This window comes from Anolis carolinensis, chromosome 6 (assembly GCF_035594765.1).
Source record: "Anolis carolinensis isolate JA03-04 chromosome 6, rAnoCar3.1.pri, whole genome shotgun sequence".
Taxonomy (NCBI): domain Eukaryota; kingdom Metazoa; phylum Chordata; class Lepidosauria; order Squamata; family Dactyloidae; genus Anolis; species Anolis carolinensis.
In genome coordinates, this window is record NC_085846.1 from 69,492,801 (window position 1) to 69,510,413 (window position 17,613).

At 39.1% G+C, this 17,613-nt stretch overlaps 1 protein-coding gene across 4 annotated transcripts in view; it reads right to left on the reverse strand.

Annotated features, from left to right (window-relative positions):
* LOC100562030 (collagen alpha-6(VI) chain) overlaps window positions 1–9,223 on the reverse strand; it is a 127,002-nt gene extending 117,779 nt beyond the window's left edge. For 2 of the 4 annotated variants that reach the window (XM_062958010.1, XM_062958011.1), the window contains exon 1: window positions 8,660–9,223. In XM_062958010.1, the coding sequence (XP_062814080.1) occupies window positions 8,660–8,702 (43 nt within the window). In that variant the 5' untranslated portion in view covers window positions 8,703–9,223. The remainder of the gene's footprint in view (window positions 1–8,659) is intronic. The other 2 variants (XM_008112761.3, XM_062958012.1) reach the window with 2 other exon arrangements.
* Between the last annotated feature and the right edge of the window lie 8,390 nt (window positions 9,224–17,613).

Below are 17,613 nucleotides of genomic sequence, written 5' to 3' on the forward strand. Positions count from 1 at the left end.
TGGGCACTCTCTGGCGAAGTGGCCCCCATTCCCGCAATACCAACAGAGATTTAGGCGTTGGCGGCGGGCCTTCTCGGCGGCATCTAATCTGGGACGCACATTGCCCAACTGCATCGGCACCTCCTCGCTCCCTCTGGGGTATGGGGATGGTGGTGGGGGTCTCCACACTGGACGCGGCTGAACGCTGGCGGGAGCGGGGGGTTTTGCCCCAGCTCTACCGCTCTGGCCTCGTACCCACTGCTTCCTGTTGGCAATCATGACTTCAGCCCGTAAACATTGATCGATGAGTGCTTCCAGCGTTTGGGGAGGATCCACCTTGGAGATTTCCTCCAGCATTTCAATGTTGAGACCCTCCCGAAATTGTCCTCTGAGGGCAACATCGTTCCAGCCGGTGTTGTGGGCCAGCACTCGGAACTCGGCTATGTACTGAGACATGGGTCTGTCTCCTTGGAAGAGGCGGCGGAGTTTGTGCCCGGCTGCCTCCAAATTGTCCTCGATTCCCCAGGTCGCCTTAAGGTGGTCCAAGAAATGTTGCGCTGACCTTAGATGTGGGGAGGCTTGGTCGAACAGAGCCGTCGCCCAGTTAGCCGCTGGCCCGTCTAGGAGACTGTAAATCCACGCCACCTTGATGTCTTCCTGGGGAAACTCGGCATCACGGGCCTCTAGATAAGCTTGGCATTGGCGACGGAAAACATGAACCTTAGAAGCTTCTCCAGTAAACTTGGTTGGCAACGCCATGGCCGGAAGACGGATTCCGCGTTCCTTCAAACCCTTTATTTCCCCATCCTGTGCATTGAGCTTATCACGGATTCGGTCCACCTCATCCTTGTCGATGGTGTAGGTAATCGGCTGGCCGCCCGGCACGGTTCCGGTAGACATTCTGGCCTTGGTTAATTGGTGCTTATGGGTGGCGGAGTCAAACTGTCACGACCCAGGCTACAGAGCACCAATAACCATACGCAGAGGCCAGATTCTATCTAATATCTTTATTAAGGAAATATATAAAGTTAGTAAAAGCAAATGTAAAAGTTAGTCCAGAAGCAGACCTTTCAGGAAAGGTCAAAATTAGTCCAAAGAAACAATGTCCAATATGAAATATTAAGGTCCAAAGTTGTAATCCAATAACCGAAACACTCACTTTGCCAGGCAAAGTGAGGGGAGATGACAAGGTCCTTTAGTCCATGAACTTGAGCAAGGCTAGGAAATAACTTGATACTTGAAACAAGGCTTGAATCGTGGAACAAGGTAACGAGGAACAAGAACAAGGTCCGTGGAATAACTTGGTAAAATCCGTGAAACAAGGCAAGGTTTAGTCCTGGGAAACAAGGCAAGGTCCGTAGGTAAACAAAGGCTGGGAAACAGGAGCGAAGGCTGGAAACAAGGACAGGGCTTGAGCAGGAACGAGGCTTGAAACGGAGCGCGCTGTCCAGACACAACTCGCTCCGGAGGCTGACGAATTGACTCCGCAAAGTTACTCCGCGGGTAAAACACCTATATAGAGTCTAACTTTCCCGCCGAGAGCAGTTCTCTGGGAACCAGAAACGAAAGCTAATCTCTGAGACCAGATGTTTGACTCCTTAAAGATTCTCATGGAAAGCAGGCTTAATTGGCAAATTCTTAGCAATTATTCTCGCACTCCTGCGCGAGGCTGCTTCCAAACCTCTCTGTTGTTTACAAAACTCATGGCGAGAAAACACTGGAGATGTAGCCTCAGTATTTGTTTGACATACTTCTGGAACATAATCCTCTTGCAGGTGCAAGGTTCCCAGATCTGGCTGGGAAGAATCTGTCTGGGAAGAATCCAGTTCTGACTGGGAAGGTAAAAAACCCAAGTTTTCTTCTTCATCAGGCATCACAATGTCATGAGCAGGACTACAAGGCCCATGGGTCATCACAATAGAAGACCTAGCAACAAACATGGTGAAGAAATGCAGGATCTTGAGCAGGAACATAGTGAATGAGAGAAAGAGGAAGGGGGAAAGATGAGGAAGAGAGGAGGAAGAAGAGGAGGGGAAAGCCTGGAATAAAGGAGAGGAGGAAAAAATCTTTTATGAAATATCTGCTTTTATTAAACTCTATGGTTCTGCTTCATTAGGAACTTGAATCTTAGTCCATCTCAAAACAAATAAACATATAAAAAGAGCAGAGTGTTGATAAAAATGTGGTTTTCCTGTTGTGCTTCTAGTCTTCTGTGAACTAAGGAATTTTTATCCTTATCTCGTCCAGAACAGGAAAAACAAACCAGCAGAGGCAATGTTTCATAAAGGTTAAGGATCCCATTTCCAATCCCCCATCTGTGACACTCACTGGTAGAGCCGTCCCTAAGCAATTTTTAGGAGTAGGCAAAGAGAATTTTTGCGGCCACCCAGAATGTTGGCGCCCCCCTCCCCGAACCAATCGCTGCAAAACTTCATCTTCCCGCTGCAGCCTGGCCCTTCTCGCTGCGACCTGGGCCTTGCCGTGGCCGCCATGCAGCCCACACAGCTTGGCTCCACCCACCCCACCACGCAACTCCACCCACCCTGTCACGCAACATGGTGGGCGGAGGCGCACGGCATGGTGGGTGGAGCCACATGGCATTGTCCTTCCCGCCGTGGCCTGGGCCTTGCCGCCATGTGGCCCCGGGAAGGACCAGGCCGTGGCAGGAATAACCGGCCCCAAGCCAAAGGAGGCGAGGGGTGGTGCCATCATCCCGGGGGGCTCGAGGGCGCCCCGGGACAATGGCGCCACAGGCAAATGCCTCCCTCGCCTGGGGGGCAGACCGCCTCTGCTCACTGGATGACCTCAGGCCAGTGACTGTCTGTCTGTCTTTCAGCTTGACCGACTTTTCAGAGTTATTGCAGAGATATATATTGAGTATGGGAAAAGAAGAAAACAAAGCCAGTGTGTAGAAGGAGAGGCACTTCCTCATGTATCAAAGTCCTAAGTTGTTTAGCGCTTTGCATTTCATTGCCATGAATTTGAATTCAGGCCGAAGTGAATTGGTAGGAATATTACATTAGAAGACAGTATACCTGCGGTTCTCAACCTGTGGGTCCCCATATGTTTTGGCCTTTAACTCTCAGAAATCCTAACAGCTGGGAAACTGGCTGGGATTTTTGGGAGTTTGGGCCAAAACACCTAGGAACCCACATGTTGAGAACCATTGCTGTAGACTTGTTTCTGCCAAATTCCTTCAAATGATGTTGCCACAGAAGAAAAAGTAAGTTGCATGAATCCATCAAGGATTGTAGGCATTACATTGGAGCTGGATTGGCAAAGGCTGTGGGACACTTACATCCTTAGCCAGTCTCTGATTTCTCTCTCCTTCTTCACAGTTGGACTTTTGAATCAGATGGACTTGAACCCCCAGCTGATTGACATCTAATGTTTTCAGGGGCTGGTGACAAACATAGCGTATATTTGGCATTCAGGGAGATACCCTACTAACCAAGAAGTGTAACAGACATTGGTCAGAAACAAGATTCATTTCCAAAATCAAGGATTTGCTCTACACACAATTTCCTAGTAGAGTGGGAACAACACACTGCCAAACAAAAAGGACAAAAGTGACAGAACATTTGTATAACTTTTGTCATAGCTTGTTTACACACTGAGATACTTAGACATTAAGCATGAAATACAAATATATCTCGCCATAGTTGAGAAAACTGTGACCAGTTGACTTGTATGCCTGTTCAATTTGCAGTTGATGGGCAACTTCAAGCCCCACATCTCCCCGCTTCAGAATCCTTTAATTATAAATAAGTATGGAATAAACTGCTCTTCAAATAATGATGATAAAGATCTCTATTATAATTGCATTCAATCTACTCTGCGTTTCCTTTCTATCCTTGTTTTATGAACGGTTGTGGAACTATATTTCTATCTGCACTGAAATTTGTACAATTTATTTAAAATATTATTGCTTTGTTTCTGTCTGTTTGTCGGTCATAAACATTTCTGCCTTGGATTGTCAATCATTTTAGCTGTTCACACATTAAAAGGTGCATATTTTTATTACATTGCATGGAATTCAATGTTGGATCCAATGCGATTCTTTCAATCTGTATCACATAAAGATATATTCCAATAGAAGGCCGCACTCCATAAAGAAGAACAGAATCAGTGTTATTTCCAAGAAGCTTTCATAAATATATACTACAAAAAGAATAAAATGCCTAATTTGCTATTAACACACTCAAATCAATGTGATTAAACACTTTAAATGTGTGTTGTGATTCTATTGTACAATTTAAAATTGTGCAGTATTCATGTACAAAAACATGAAGGACTTGGATCAATTTAAAAAAAATGGTTTCAGTGAAATTCACACCAAATTTAAGTGAAAACACTGTTTCACTGTTATGTATGCGTCAATGGTTCCATCACTTTGAGTTAAAGGTCCAATTCTAATGTGTTTTGTTACAGGTCTATTTATTTTTTTCATTGACGTGTATTAAGAAAATCTGCAGGAATAATTGTATAAAAATATATGCAAATACAGTAGAGTCGCACTTATCCAAGCTAAACGGGCCGGCAGAAGATTGGATAAGCGAATATCTTGGATAATAAGGAGGGATTAAGGAAAAGCCTATTAAACATCAAATTAGGTTATGATTTTACAAATTAAGCACCAAAACTTCATGTTATACAACAAATTTGACAGAAAAGGTAGTTCAATATGCAGTAATGTTATGTTGTAATTACTGTATTTATGGATTTAGCACCAAAATATCATGATATATTGAAAACATAGATGACAAAAATGGCTTGGATTATCCAGAGGCTTGGATAAGCGAGGCTTGGATAAGTGAGACTCTACTGTATGTATATGTGAATCATTTTCTTCCAAACACACTAATATATCTAGGTTCGGGCCTTCCAAATTGTATTTAATCTAAACATGTGTTTTCCCAAAATGTTTTACTGTAAGGCAAGGCTATTTCAAAACATTCTGGTGTGGAGCCTTTGGAGCTGAAAATTGCATTTACAAAATTCAGAGAAATGCGAAATCCAGAGAATAATTAATAATTACACATTTGACAGTTTCAAAAATGTAATTTCAAATTAAAATGTCAAAAGTCAAATACTTCAGCTTCCCTACTGTCAAAGATGGTTTGCTGTTGGCTCATTTTGCTAAAAGAAAAGGAAGACAAAGACTACAAAAATGCCATTAGTAAAGAATAGCCCTTGTCTCAGTGAAACTTAACACTGAGTATTTATTCTTAGGATTGCATGCAAACATTCAGGCAGAATATTCTTCAATATTCACAAGCATTTTGTGTAGTATTCTCTTTAATTGATGGTAGAATTTTGCAACACTATGCCAAAGAACAATGCAATAAAAACAATTCAATGACACTCAAAGTTTATATGGTGATGAACTACAGTTTAATTATAGTCAAAGCTCCTTCTTGAGTATCTATTTCCCCCTCTTTCCCTTTTCAGAATCAAGACAATGTTTGGCTAGCCTACCATCACAAGGCACACATTACTGTTTCATGAGCGCATTACATATAAAGATCATGGATTCTAAACAGATATCATTCCAACAGTACAACACTTTGCACATCTAGTAAAAGGTAAATAAATTGAGTCTAACTGCCTCTTAGAAAAATGTACATCAGATGGCAAGCTGGCAGGAAAAAGTGACATATCATAGTAGTAAGTACCATTGATTTCAATAAGAGGCTTATTCTTTTTCATATTTAATGTTTTCAGTGTTTTTATACTGTTTCAAACTCGTGATGTTTTAACAGAATAGTTTTTGCAACTTTTCTGAGAAAAAGTTTTATCGTCTTTTTCCAAACTCTGTAATTTGCCTTGTTCTGTACTTTGAGTCACCTTTGGTCCCTTGTTGGGAGAAATGTGGTATAGAAATTAAATAAATACTGTGTGCGTGGTATTACCACTTCAGTCTTTTCACTAAATTTCTTAGATTTTAAAATGTTCTTAACTTTAGATAGATTACTGTATATACTCGAGTATAAGCCTAGTTTTTCAGCCCTCTTTTTAAGACTGAAAAAGCCCCCCTCGGCTAATACTCGGGTGAGGGTCCTGGTTGGCTTATATTTGGGTCAGCTTATACTCGAGAATATATGGTACATTTATTATTTTTCTCTATTATTATTGGTATTATTACATTTATTATTTTTCTCTATTATTGTTGCTACTATTATATTTATTTTACTCCTTTATTATTATTATTATTATTATTATTAATAATAATAATAATAATAATAATAATAATAATAATAATGCATTTATTATTTCACTCTGGTATTATTATTATTATTATTATTATTATTGCATTTATTATTTTACTCTATTTATTATTACATGTATTATTTTACTCTATTATTATTAAAAGGATACATAAGGGCATATACATTGAAGAAGATGAGAATAATGATTTGATCAGAGTTGGACAGTCTTATCTTAAATTTGAGCTTTATGTAAATATTCAAAGACATTTAACCTACTGATGCCTCAATTAACGTAATTTTATTGGTATCTCGGCTTATACTGGAGTCAATATTTTCCCAGTTTTTTGTGGTAAAATTATATTTTACCAGTTTTTTGTGGTATAAATGCATGTAATAAATAAATAAATAATAATAAAATTAGGTTCCTCAGCTTATACTCGGGTTGGCTTATATTTGAGTATATATGGTACATCCATTGTAAGTGCTGTTTGTTGTTTCCCCCCAGATTAATACTTTACTTTTGCATTTTTAAATAAACAAAATATCCAGGAGACATGCAAAAAAAAAACAACAAACCAAAATACCAGAAATGGACACAATTTTCAAAAAGCAAAAAATGAATGCACGATTCCGTAAAGCATGTTCCTTTATTTCCATCTGCTATGTACAACATAATACACCATAGAAGAAGAAATATTAACTTCATCAGTAATTTAAAATCAGGATTTGTATGTATATATGTGTACAGGTGTGTGCACACATATATGCCATTTGAGTATCCTTTATCTGAAACGTTTAGGACCAGAGGTGTTTAGGATTTCAGTTTTTTTTTAAATTTTCAGATTTTGGAACATTGGTGTATACATGATGAGATATCTTGAAAATTCAGGCTAAACACAAAATTAATTTACATTTCATATGTACTTTATAGCTGAATGTAATGCTACACCTCATATTTATGTTGTGCATGAAACAAAGTTTGTGTACATTGAACCATAGAAAGCAAAGGTGTCTCTGCCTCAACTATCCATGCTAACAATTTTGGATTTTGAATTATTTCATATTTTCAAATAAGTGTTCAAACTGTGTGTAGCAGCATGTGTGTGAATGTGTGTATTTATCTGAGAGACGTCACAAAAAAATATAAAGTGAATATATTGTAAAAGAAAAACGTGATCAGAATTACAGTAGGGTCTCACTTATCCAAGCTAAACGGGCCAGCAGAAGCTTGGATAAGCGAATATCTTGGATAATAAGGAGGCATTAAGGAAAAGCCTATTAAACATCAAATTAGGTTATGATTTTACAAATTAAGCACCAAAACATCATGTTATACAACAGATTTGACAGAAAAAGTAGTAATGCTATGTAGTAATTACTGTATTTACGAATTTAGCACCAAAATATCACGATATATTGAAAACATTGACTACCAAAATGGTTTGGACAATCCAGAACCTTGGATAAGCAAGGCTTAGATAAGTGAGACTCTACTGTATGTCTTTTTGTCAAAAACGTTATCAGTATTACAAACTAACAAGTAAAAATAACCAATCCTTTAATATTCATTCAGTACACCATGCCAAACATCCATATACAGTAGAGTCTCACTAATCCAAGCTAAACGGGCTGGCAGAAACTTGGATAAGCAAATATCTTGGATAATAAGGAGGGATTAAGGAAAAGCCTATTAAACATCAAATTAGGTTATGATTTTACAAATTAAGCATCAAAACATCATGTTATACAACAAATTTGACAGAAAAAGTAGTTCAGTACGCAGTAATATTATGTTGTACAGTAGAGTCTCACTAATCCAAGCTAAACGGGCCAGCAGAAGCTTGGATAAGCGAATATCTTGGATTATAAGGATTGATCAAGGAAAAGCCTATTAAACATCAAATTAGGTTATGATTTTACAAATTAAGCACCAAAACTTCATGTTATACAACAAATTTGACAGAAAAAGTAGTTCAATACGCAGTAATGTTATGTTGTAATTACTGTATTTATGAATTTAGCACCAAAATATCACGATATATTGGAAACATTGACTACAAAAATGGCTTGGATTATCCAGAGGCTTGGATAAGCGAGGCTTGTATTAGTGAGACTCTACTGTATTTACGAATTTAGCACCAAAATATCATGATATATTGAAAACATTGACTACAAAAATGCCTTGGATAATCCAGAATGTTGGATAAGTGAGGCTTGGATAAGTGAGGCTTGGATAAGTGAGGCTCTACTGTATGTCTTTTTGTCAAAAATGTTATCAGTATTACAAACTAACAAGTAAAAATAACCAATCCTTTAATATCCATTTAGTACACCATGCCGAACATCCATATATTTCATTTTAGAAAATGTCATTTTATGATCTATTTTTTTTTAAATTCTTGGAAATTGCTAACATTAATGGATGGAATAAGGAGAAACCAAATGACCAGCACTATGTCTGATATGCTTACCTGTTAATGAATGAAGACACTTACCAATTAATGCGCTGGTCATAACATCTTCTGCAGTGAAATGACTCCAGAAAAATCAGCTCTTTATGAACAGCTCTATCACTAGCAGCAGCACATGAATCTTCCCACAAGACAGCAATTTAGCAAAGCTGATTCCTTGGAAATGGGTCGCAACCAACCTAAAGAAAGAAGCATGTACCCCAGCCCCTTGGACACTTTCCATTGCATCATCAGTTTCGAATCCTCCCTGAAAAACCAAAGTGCCAAAGTCTGAGCTTGTGTTTTTCATGGTTTTCATTCCAGAGGTCCTTCTCTTCCTCTGAAGATCCCATTCATTTTCAGAGGTGACCTCCTTCCACCACCAGATTATGCTGCTTACATTACAGCTGGACAGAAGAGGACTTTGCTCCCTGTGGTTTTGAATGCTGGGGAGAATGCTGTTCTGTCCTCTCTATCCTCCACTCCGGCACATCTGTTCGTCTCCACCACTTCTTATCACAAGCTCAGCTTGATTAGCCAAGTAATTCAGCAACTCTTTGGCAATGACCTGCTCTGGAAAGGTTTTGGAGAAAACTGGCAGTTCATCAGAGCAAAGAATACTATAACAACCAACCGACAAAACTAAAGAAAAAACATACGCCTGTTCATAACTGTAAAAGGCACATAAAGATAAAATTCAGAATAAATCTAAATTACACCTATGTCTTTCCTCCCTTCATTTCCTTGTACTGTTTCTTCACAACATTGGAGAAATAGCATGTTTTTAAAACATTCAAATTCAGGAGTGAGAAGCATTTTTCTTCTGGTTTTGTACTTCCTTGGGAGAAATGTAGCAGTGTCCATGTGCTACTAATAGGCAAAATCAATGTAAATCCTGGTTATAGGTAAAGGTTTTCCCCTGACGTTAAGTCCAGTCATGTCTGACTCTGGGGGTTGGTGCTCATCTCCATTTCTAAGCCGAAGAGCCGGTGTTGTCCGTAGACACCTCCAAGGTCATGTGGCCGGCATGACTGCATGGAGAACCGTTACCTTCCCGCCGGAGCGGTACCTATTGATCTACTCACATTGGCATGTTTTCGAGCTGCTAGGTTGGCAGAAGCTGGAGCTAACAACGGCCGCTCACGCCGCTCCCGGGGTTTGAACCTGGGACCTTTCGGTCTGCAAGTTCAACAGCTCAGTGCTTTAACACACTTCACCACCGGGGCTCATGTATGTGATTCAAAGCCAGTCTTGGTAGAGGGAGAATTTTAAACTAGGTTTTAAACATTGTTGAATATTGTTTTTAATTGCTTTAAACATTCAGAAATTGAGAGCAACAAGTAAATATTTTAATTAATCAACAGATAATATATAATAGATAATAACTATTTACAGACCCACAAAGAAAATCCAACAAATGCTACAGTCAGCGAAGGACAAGAGGGATCCTCTCTCCTCTGCAGGAAACTACCGGATACCATGCAGCTGTGGACAAGTATACATAGGGACCACCAAACGCAGTGCCCAAACAAGAGTCAAAGAACATGAAAGGCACTGCAGACTCATTCAACCAGAGAAAACAGCCATAGCAGAGCACTTGGTGTACCAGCTTGGACACAGGATATTATTTGAGAACACAGAAATGCTGGACCATTCCAACAACTATCATGTCAGACTACACAGAGAAGCCATTGAAATCCACAAGCATGTGGACAACTTCAACAGAAAGGAAGAAACCATGAAAATGAACAAAATCTGGCTACCAGTATTAAAAAAACTCTAAAATCAAAACAGTAGATGGGAACCAACACTCTGAGGGCAGAGGACGGCTAATGACTGAACAAAGGATGCCCCCAGGCAAGAGACAAAACCTTTTCAATGCTAATTAGGGTGATTAACTGAAACATTAATGCTGGCTTCCCAGTGACAAAGGACTCTTGCCACACCCTGGACTCTACACAGATATATATTCTTTCCTTTCCTTACTTAGTTTATCCATACCTCACAACCTCTGAGGATGCCTGCCATAGATGTGGGTGAAACATCAGGAGAGAATACTTCTGGAACATGGCCACACAGCCCGAAAGACATACAACAACCCTATGATCCCGGCCATGAAAGCCTTTGACAACACAATAAATAGAATATAATACTGGGTGTATGATACATTTTAAATGGCATTTATAGACTTCAAGAAGGAAGAAATCATAACTGGATTTCATAAACTAAAAAGCAGATCTATTTAGATCATATGATAACTTCTAAAAATAGCAGAACCTAACTGTATAGAGACGATAAATCAGCTATGTGCTACCAATAGGCAAAATCAATGCAAACCCTGGGTATACCAGAGATGAAAGCAAACACATCACCCCTTCTCTGTCGCTTTCCCCCCCTCCCTCGCTTTCTTTCTTTCCTGGGCTGCAACGTTTTTGGCAGAATACGTTTGTCAAAGGTGTGAACCAATGGCTTGAACAAGGCCTTGGAAACTAAACCGGATGGCCCCATGGAATTAGGCAAAAAGATGCAGATGGTGTACAGACAAGTCAGCTCGATTTATTGCTTTGAGTTAGGTCAAACACTAAGATAATTTTTTATGAAAACATGGAACTAGGACAAATTATACATTTAGTACATGTTTTATAGAGCTGTTTCGCTCAAGTGGTGAAAGATGTCTGTTGGTTATAACCCATCATTTGCCCTGTTTGCTTATTATGGCATTCATTTTTGTATTTGCAATTATCTTTTTATCTTGCTTTGAATATGCTTTCTGTGACTGGTCATTAGAAGGTAAACATGGGCTTAATTTTCATGCATCTCTGAGGATATACCATTGTTGAAGAACTTGAGAAGGTTGCTATTTCCAACAATAGCATCATAGAGTTGGGAAAAAACCACATGGGCCATTTAGTCTAACTCATTGTCATGCAGGAAAAGTACAAAGTACCTCTGACAGATGGACATCCATCATGTACAATATGCCGTTTCTTGATATTTAAATGGACTCTGAAGTCCCTTCCACACAGTAGAATAAAATCCCACATTATCTGCTTTGAACTGGGATAAATGGCAGTGTGGACTCAGATATTCCAGTTCAAAGCAGATATTGTGGGTTATCCTGCCTTGATATTCTGGGTTAGATGGCTGTGTGGAAGGGCTCTGAGAAAATCTAGGTAAGCTGTAGTCTTTGAAGGAGAAAGTGCATTCTTGGCTGTAAGATTTGTCGCAAAAACCAGATGATATGAATCAGTACAACAGTGAAGCATTTAATAGTGTGTTTAGGCAAAGTTAGATGGAATCATAAACATTTTTTTAAAATCTCATAAAATGATTATTTGACTGCTTTGTTGATTTAATTGTTGTCTTATGGAACTGAAGCATTGTTGAATTCCCAACATTCTGCCTATATTATTATAAACATCCGAAAAGGATAGGAATCACAATTTGGATTTCATATATCAAATTATTTTTTCTGTAGATTCCAGCTACTAAACAAAATTCTGCCTGTATTTAAAAGGGACAGCTGTCAACATATGGTCTGTAAAAAACAAAACAACTCACTAAGCAGCAAAACTCCAGAATAAACCATATATTCTTTTTATCTAATGGCAGTATTATGTTTGGCATGATCATAATGCCGTTTTCAATGGAATTCACAAAGACAATGTTCAGTTTCAAAATCAGTAATATAACTGCAATATCGTGATGAGGTTACTATTTATGGATTACTGGCTACAATGGGTAAGAGGTTCTGTGAGACACGTCACAAATACGTAACTTTTCTAAGTTCCAATTGACTCCACTTTCTCCTCTGTATCCAAGTCAGACTGCAGTTACCTAAAACCGTGGGTATGAACGAGTGCCATTAAATAACATGACTTGGCATACCATAGAATTTGATTAGAGGACCTAGAGATTCCTAGAAAGGTATTCCCTCTGCAAATTTTTAACTTTGTGGATGAAAATGGTGCCGAGGGAAGAGGAGCTCTGCTAATCTTCGGTGAGGGAGAAATCCCAATCTGAGTTAATCCATCACCCCATGCCAACCTCTTGCGCTTGGTGTGTCAAAATTCACCAAAAAGCCTAGCATGACTTGGGTGGTGTGTCACTTCGAAAAAACCCCCCATAATTTCTCAATATATATAGTTTAAATAACAAAAATGTATCATTGTAATATATAACTGTATTTAATAAATCAAAAACTATTTACTACCATTATTTCCATGTACAACCATCTATGGTACCTCTTGCAGTTTCCACGCTGATTTCTCTCTATTCTAGTTTCAATGTAGTCATGAATAATGAATAATATAATAATAATATAATAGTAATAATATGATAATATACTATAATAATAATAGAATAATAATAGAATGATTATATATATATACAGTAGTGTTTCACTTATCCAACACTCACTTATCCAACGTTCTGGATTATCCAATACATTTTTGAAGTCAATGTTATCAATACATCCTGATATTTTGGTGCTAAATTCATAAATATAGTAATTGCTACATAACATTACTACGTATTGAACTACGTTTTCTGTCAAACTTGTTGTATAACATGATGTTTTGGTGCTTAATTTGTAAAATCATAACCTAATTTGATGTTTAAGAGGCTTTTCCTTAATCCCTCCTTATTATCCAACATATTCGCTTATCCAACTTTCTGCCAGCCTGTTTATGTTGGATAAGTGAGACTCTACTGTATATGTGTGTGTGTGTGTGTGTATATGTAATGTGCATAATTCCCATGGAGTAAACAACAAAACCACTGGACCAAATCACACCGAATTTGGCCATAAAAGACATAGTCATCCAATCAATCTGCATGCGGCAGTGTGTCAGTAAAAATGGCTAGGCGTGTCAGTGTTGACACGCGTGTCATAGGTTGGCCATCAGTGACCTAAGTGGTAAGTGTAATACTTCACTTCAAGTATTTCCTGGGAACCTCTGGCATTACTACTCCCCTTTTCTTCCTACTTCAATTTAAATTGATCTATTTTTTTCTGAAATGACTTGGCTGTGTTCAAGAAATAATTAAGTAAACTAATTAAGATTTATTTATTGATGGCAGCAGATGCTGGAAAGTAGCAACAGTCTCTGTTTTCAGCTCTTGAACTGTGGGAAAGATTACAGAAGTATGCTAAATTGAGGCAGGCCAGAATAAATGGAAATGTGTTTAATAAATTCATTAATGGTTTGAATGATAGCACTGTTTCTCATTATGTTTCCAAAGAATCATGGACAATTGCTGAATGTTTACAATGCTGTGACAGAGGCTACAAAATATTTGTCTTGTAAATTTGTTAATGTATTGTGGTCAAGATCCTATTTAGTCTGTAAAGCAGAGTTATGCAATTGTGGTGAAGCTGGGAGCCCATCTTCTTCTCCTGGGACTTCTCCTGGGACCCTCTATAGACTGCATAGATCATAAAAATGTTCTATTGCTGTTGAGCCATGGCACCCCCCTCCCCAAAAGTTTAAGAACAATAAGAGACTTCAAGCAAGAAATATGATTTTTAATTTATTTTTAAAACATTTTCCGAAGTTTCAAAGTTTGGCAATATCGAAACCACTAGAGCAGGCATGGGCAAACAGAGCCTCACCACATCCTCCTGCAAAGAGGAAGACTTGGCATGTGGTTGCCCATGTTGTAGCCCAGCCTGCACCTGATAGCTCAGGTGAGCCTTGTGATCCTTGGGTTTGGCCTGTTCAGTCTGTGATTGTACCGGCACCTGATCTGTCAGAAGACTCTGGGCTGGGGCCTAGAATTCCCATGTAGTCAGTAGGCTTGCTCAAAAAATTCAATTTCCCCATTTGTCGTTAGTAATTCGTTTGTTTTGTTGCTTTTGAAGCGATATTCGACACAGATTTTCCCATCGTGTGGATCCCGCGGTTTCAAACCACGATAGCCCATTTTTCTGATGTCATCGGGTTTTTTTTTTCCGTAAGGAAAGCAAGCATTTGCAAATCACCCAAATTTGTTTTGGTGCACTGGGGCAACCTAGCCTGTTGTTTCCTCCCTGTGTTTCCTCCCAATCGGAGAGCACGTTGAACTCAGGGGAGGGGCTTGTACGTCCTCAATGAAAAGAGCCTGCAGGGCGCCTCGTGGCTCATTCGCGCCGGGGATCTGGAGAGGGTGGTTGGTTGCCTTAGAGTGAGTGTGGTTCCAGGCAAGATTTTTCTGCTGCGTCACAGCTTCCTTACCTGGTGGCTGCAGGGCTTTGTGCTTGAGAGGATCCAAAGAAGACCGGGGGAAAGGGTGGGTGTGGAGGGAAAAAAAGGGTGGGTGTTTGGGGAGGAGGGTGTTTTTTAAAAGGGCCTGTGAGCTTTTTTCCCCACCAGCTTGGCATTTGCCATTTGCCCACCAGCGCTATAATTTTTCTGCTGCGCCATATTGTCTGGCTTTTTTGTGGTTTTCTTGGGAAACTTTTCTTTGCATATACTAAGGCGTTAAAGTGAGTTGCAAATACAAGAATGCAAATTTTCCAATTTTCATTTAGCAAAGTCTGGCAAACCGTGGAACTCCCATAATCCACAGAAGTAGAACTTGGGCAAAAGGAGGGGGCTTTATTTTTCCCTTTGGTTTTCTTTCACTGCCCAGTGCCCACGGGCAGGCTCTGCCTCTTACGCTTTTCAGTGTTTGCAAAGTCTGGCAAACAGTGGAACTCCCACTGTTTGCCAAGCAAGGTGAAGCAGATGATTGTTAATGAGAAAAGATTTTGAACAAACTTCCCACAGTAAAAGGCCTTGATTTCAGCGTTAAGATTTTCAGAGGTGGTAACTTTGCTCATTGAGAGCTGTTCCTATTTCATGGGCCCATGTTTTATGCCTGTTTCATGGACTCTTGTTTTATGCTTCCTAGAATCCTGTGGATTTTCATGCCAAGTTCATGTAGCCATGTATCTTGAGTTTTGTTCAGTCTTGCTTCTTGTTCCTGGGGATTTTGGATTATCAAGTCAATGTTCCTTAAAGCCTTGCAGTTTGGATTTCTTGTTCCAATTAAAGATCCTGTTATTTGTTCCAGTTTTGTTCCTGCTTCTTGGATTAATTTTGATACCTTGGTTAAAGTTTATTCTTGTGTTTGATTTGCATGCACCCTTGCTTCAAGATTCTCAAATATCTTGTACCTGATGGACTAAAACCTTGTTTTATTGACTTTGAATTTTGATTGCTTACGCTTACATATATTCTTCAATAAACAACTTACTTTGCTCATAGTCTGGGGCTTCAGTGTGGTTTGAGGTGTCTCTGCAGTCTAGGGGTGCAACAGCCCAGGGGTTCCCAGAAGAGCCCTGGGTAGCTGTGTGTCCCTGCCAGGCCCTCCTCTCAGTATCTTTTGGCTTTAAAAATGGTATAGAGATTTTAATATAAATGGATTTGTGCACAACATTACTTATTTACTCTGTTGATACACCTAATCATTGTGACTGGCAATAGTTCCCTTGCGCAAATGCAATTTATTAAAACAAGGCAAAATAGATACAGGCAGCACACACAAATGTAGCCTCTATATGTGTGTGTGTGTATGATACTATATTGCAGAAGACATTGTTTATGTAATTACTGTTTTTAAAAATCAGAACAATTTCACATTGTGAGATTGTTTTCTGTTTGGCTTGGCGGTAGAGGTTTCTGTCTGCAATATTTAGTTCTCCATTAACTACTAAATTTCTTCAAAATGATCCATTTCTACTTACAAATTTTGGAATCTTATATTAGGGTTGCAACATGCTGAGGATATGATTCATTTAAAGGAAAAGCTCTATAGTCTTTGACACACTTTTAATTACAAACCCACAAAGTGATTAAATTGGAAAATCCTTCAATAAATTACATTTTATCAGAGTCATCATTTTTTCCAAGCCAGACCACATTTCCACTCTAAAATGCCACAGTTGATCCAACAAATTTGTTTGACAAGACAGAATTGCATTCTTTCTCAACAGTTTCCATTTCACTTGACATCAGGGACCCATTAAATGGGATCTCTGAAATAAAGATTTTGCTTCAGGTTAAATGACTTTAAGGGTCCTTATGTACAGTTTGACATCACTTAAACTGGCATAGCTCAATGCTATGGATTCCTGGGAGCTGTTGTTTTAAAACAGTGGTTCTCAACCTGTGGGTCCCTAGATGTTTTGGCTTTCAGCTCCCAGAAATCCTAACAGCTGGTAAACTGACTGGGATTTCTGGGAGTTATAGGCCAAAACTGTCAGGGTATTGTGTATTGTGAAATGTAAAAATCAATCTGGATACAGCAATTATGGAGTTAATGAGAGTCTGCTATGATTGATGTATCACAGGACCAATGGGGTCAAGTGTGTTTTGACCGGGACTTACTATCTGGTTCCTGTGGAATGTAGTGGGAGTGTTTTTTTTCCCCTGTGTAGAGCGGAGAACAGCGATGAGCAATGTGCTGTGTGTATGCATGGGTGCTTTCGGCAAGCACTCATGGAGGAAAGGACTGAATTTGCTCTATTTGTATATAGATCATGTAAATAAAGTTTAATCAACAGTTGGATTTCGTCTGCTGGAGTGAGTTTATCCAGTGCTGTTTTCCACACGGGGAAACAGTCTGGAGAGAAGGAGGCAGACCGGGATGGTGAATTTTTTGGATTTCACTCTGCTACCCATCAGCCCCGCTGACAAAAACACCCGAGGACCCATAGTTTGAGAACCACTGTTTTAAAAGATCTTTAGCCTTCTCTGCTAAAGATTGCTGATGCCTTACCAGACTAAAACTTTAATGAGTCCATAGTATTAAATCATGCCAGTTAAAATGGTGGCAAACTGCATTAATGCTACCGTATAGATGCTCCACTTGTTTGTATTTGAATGTATTTTGTTATTGAAGCAGTGATAATGTTGATGTTCACAGATAACATCTATATGAAGAGAGAGAGGGAACATATATATTGTGGAAAATGTGCATCTTATTTCCCCTCAAATACAGTAATGCACTAT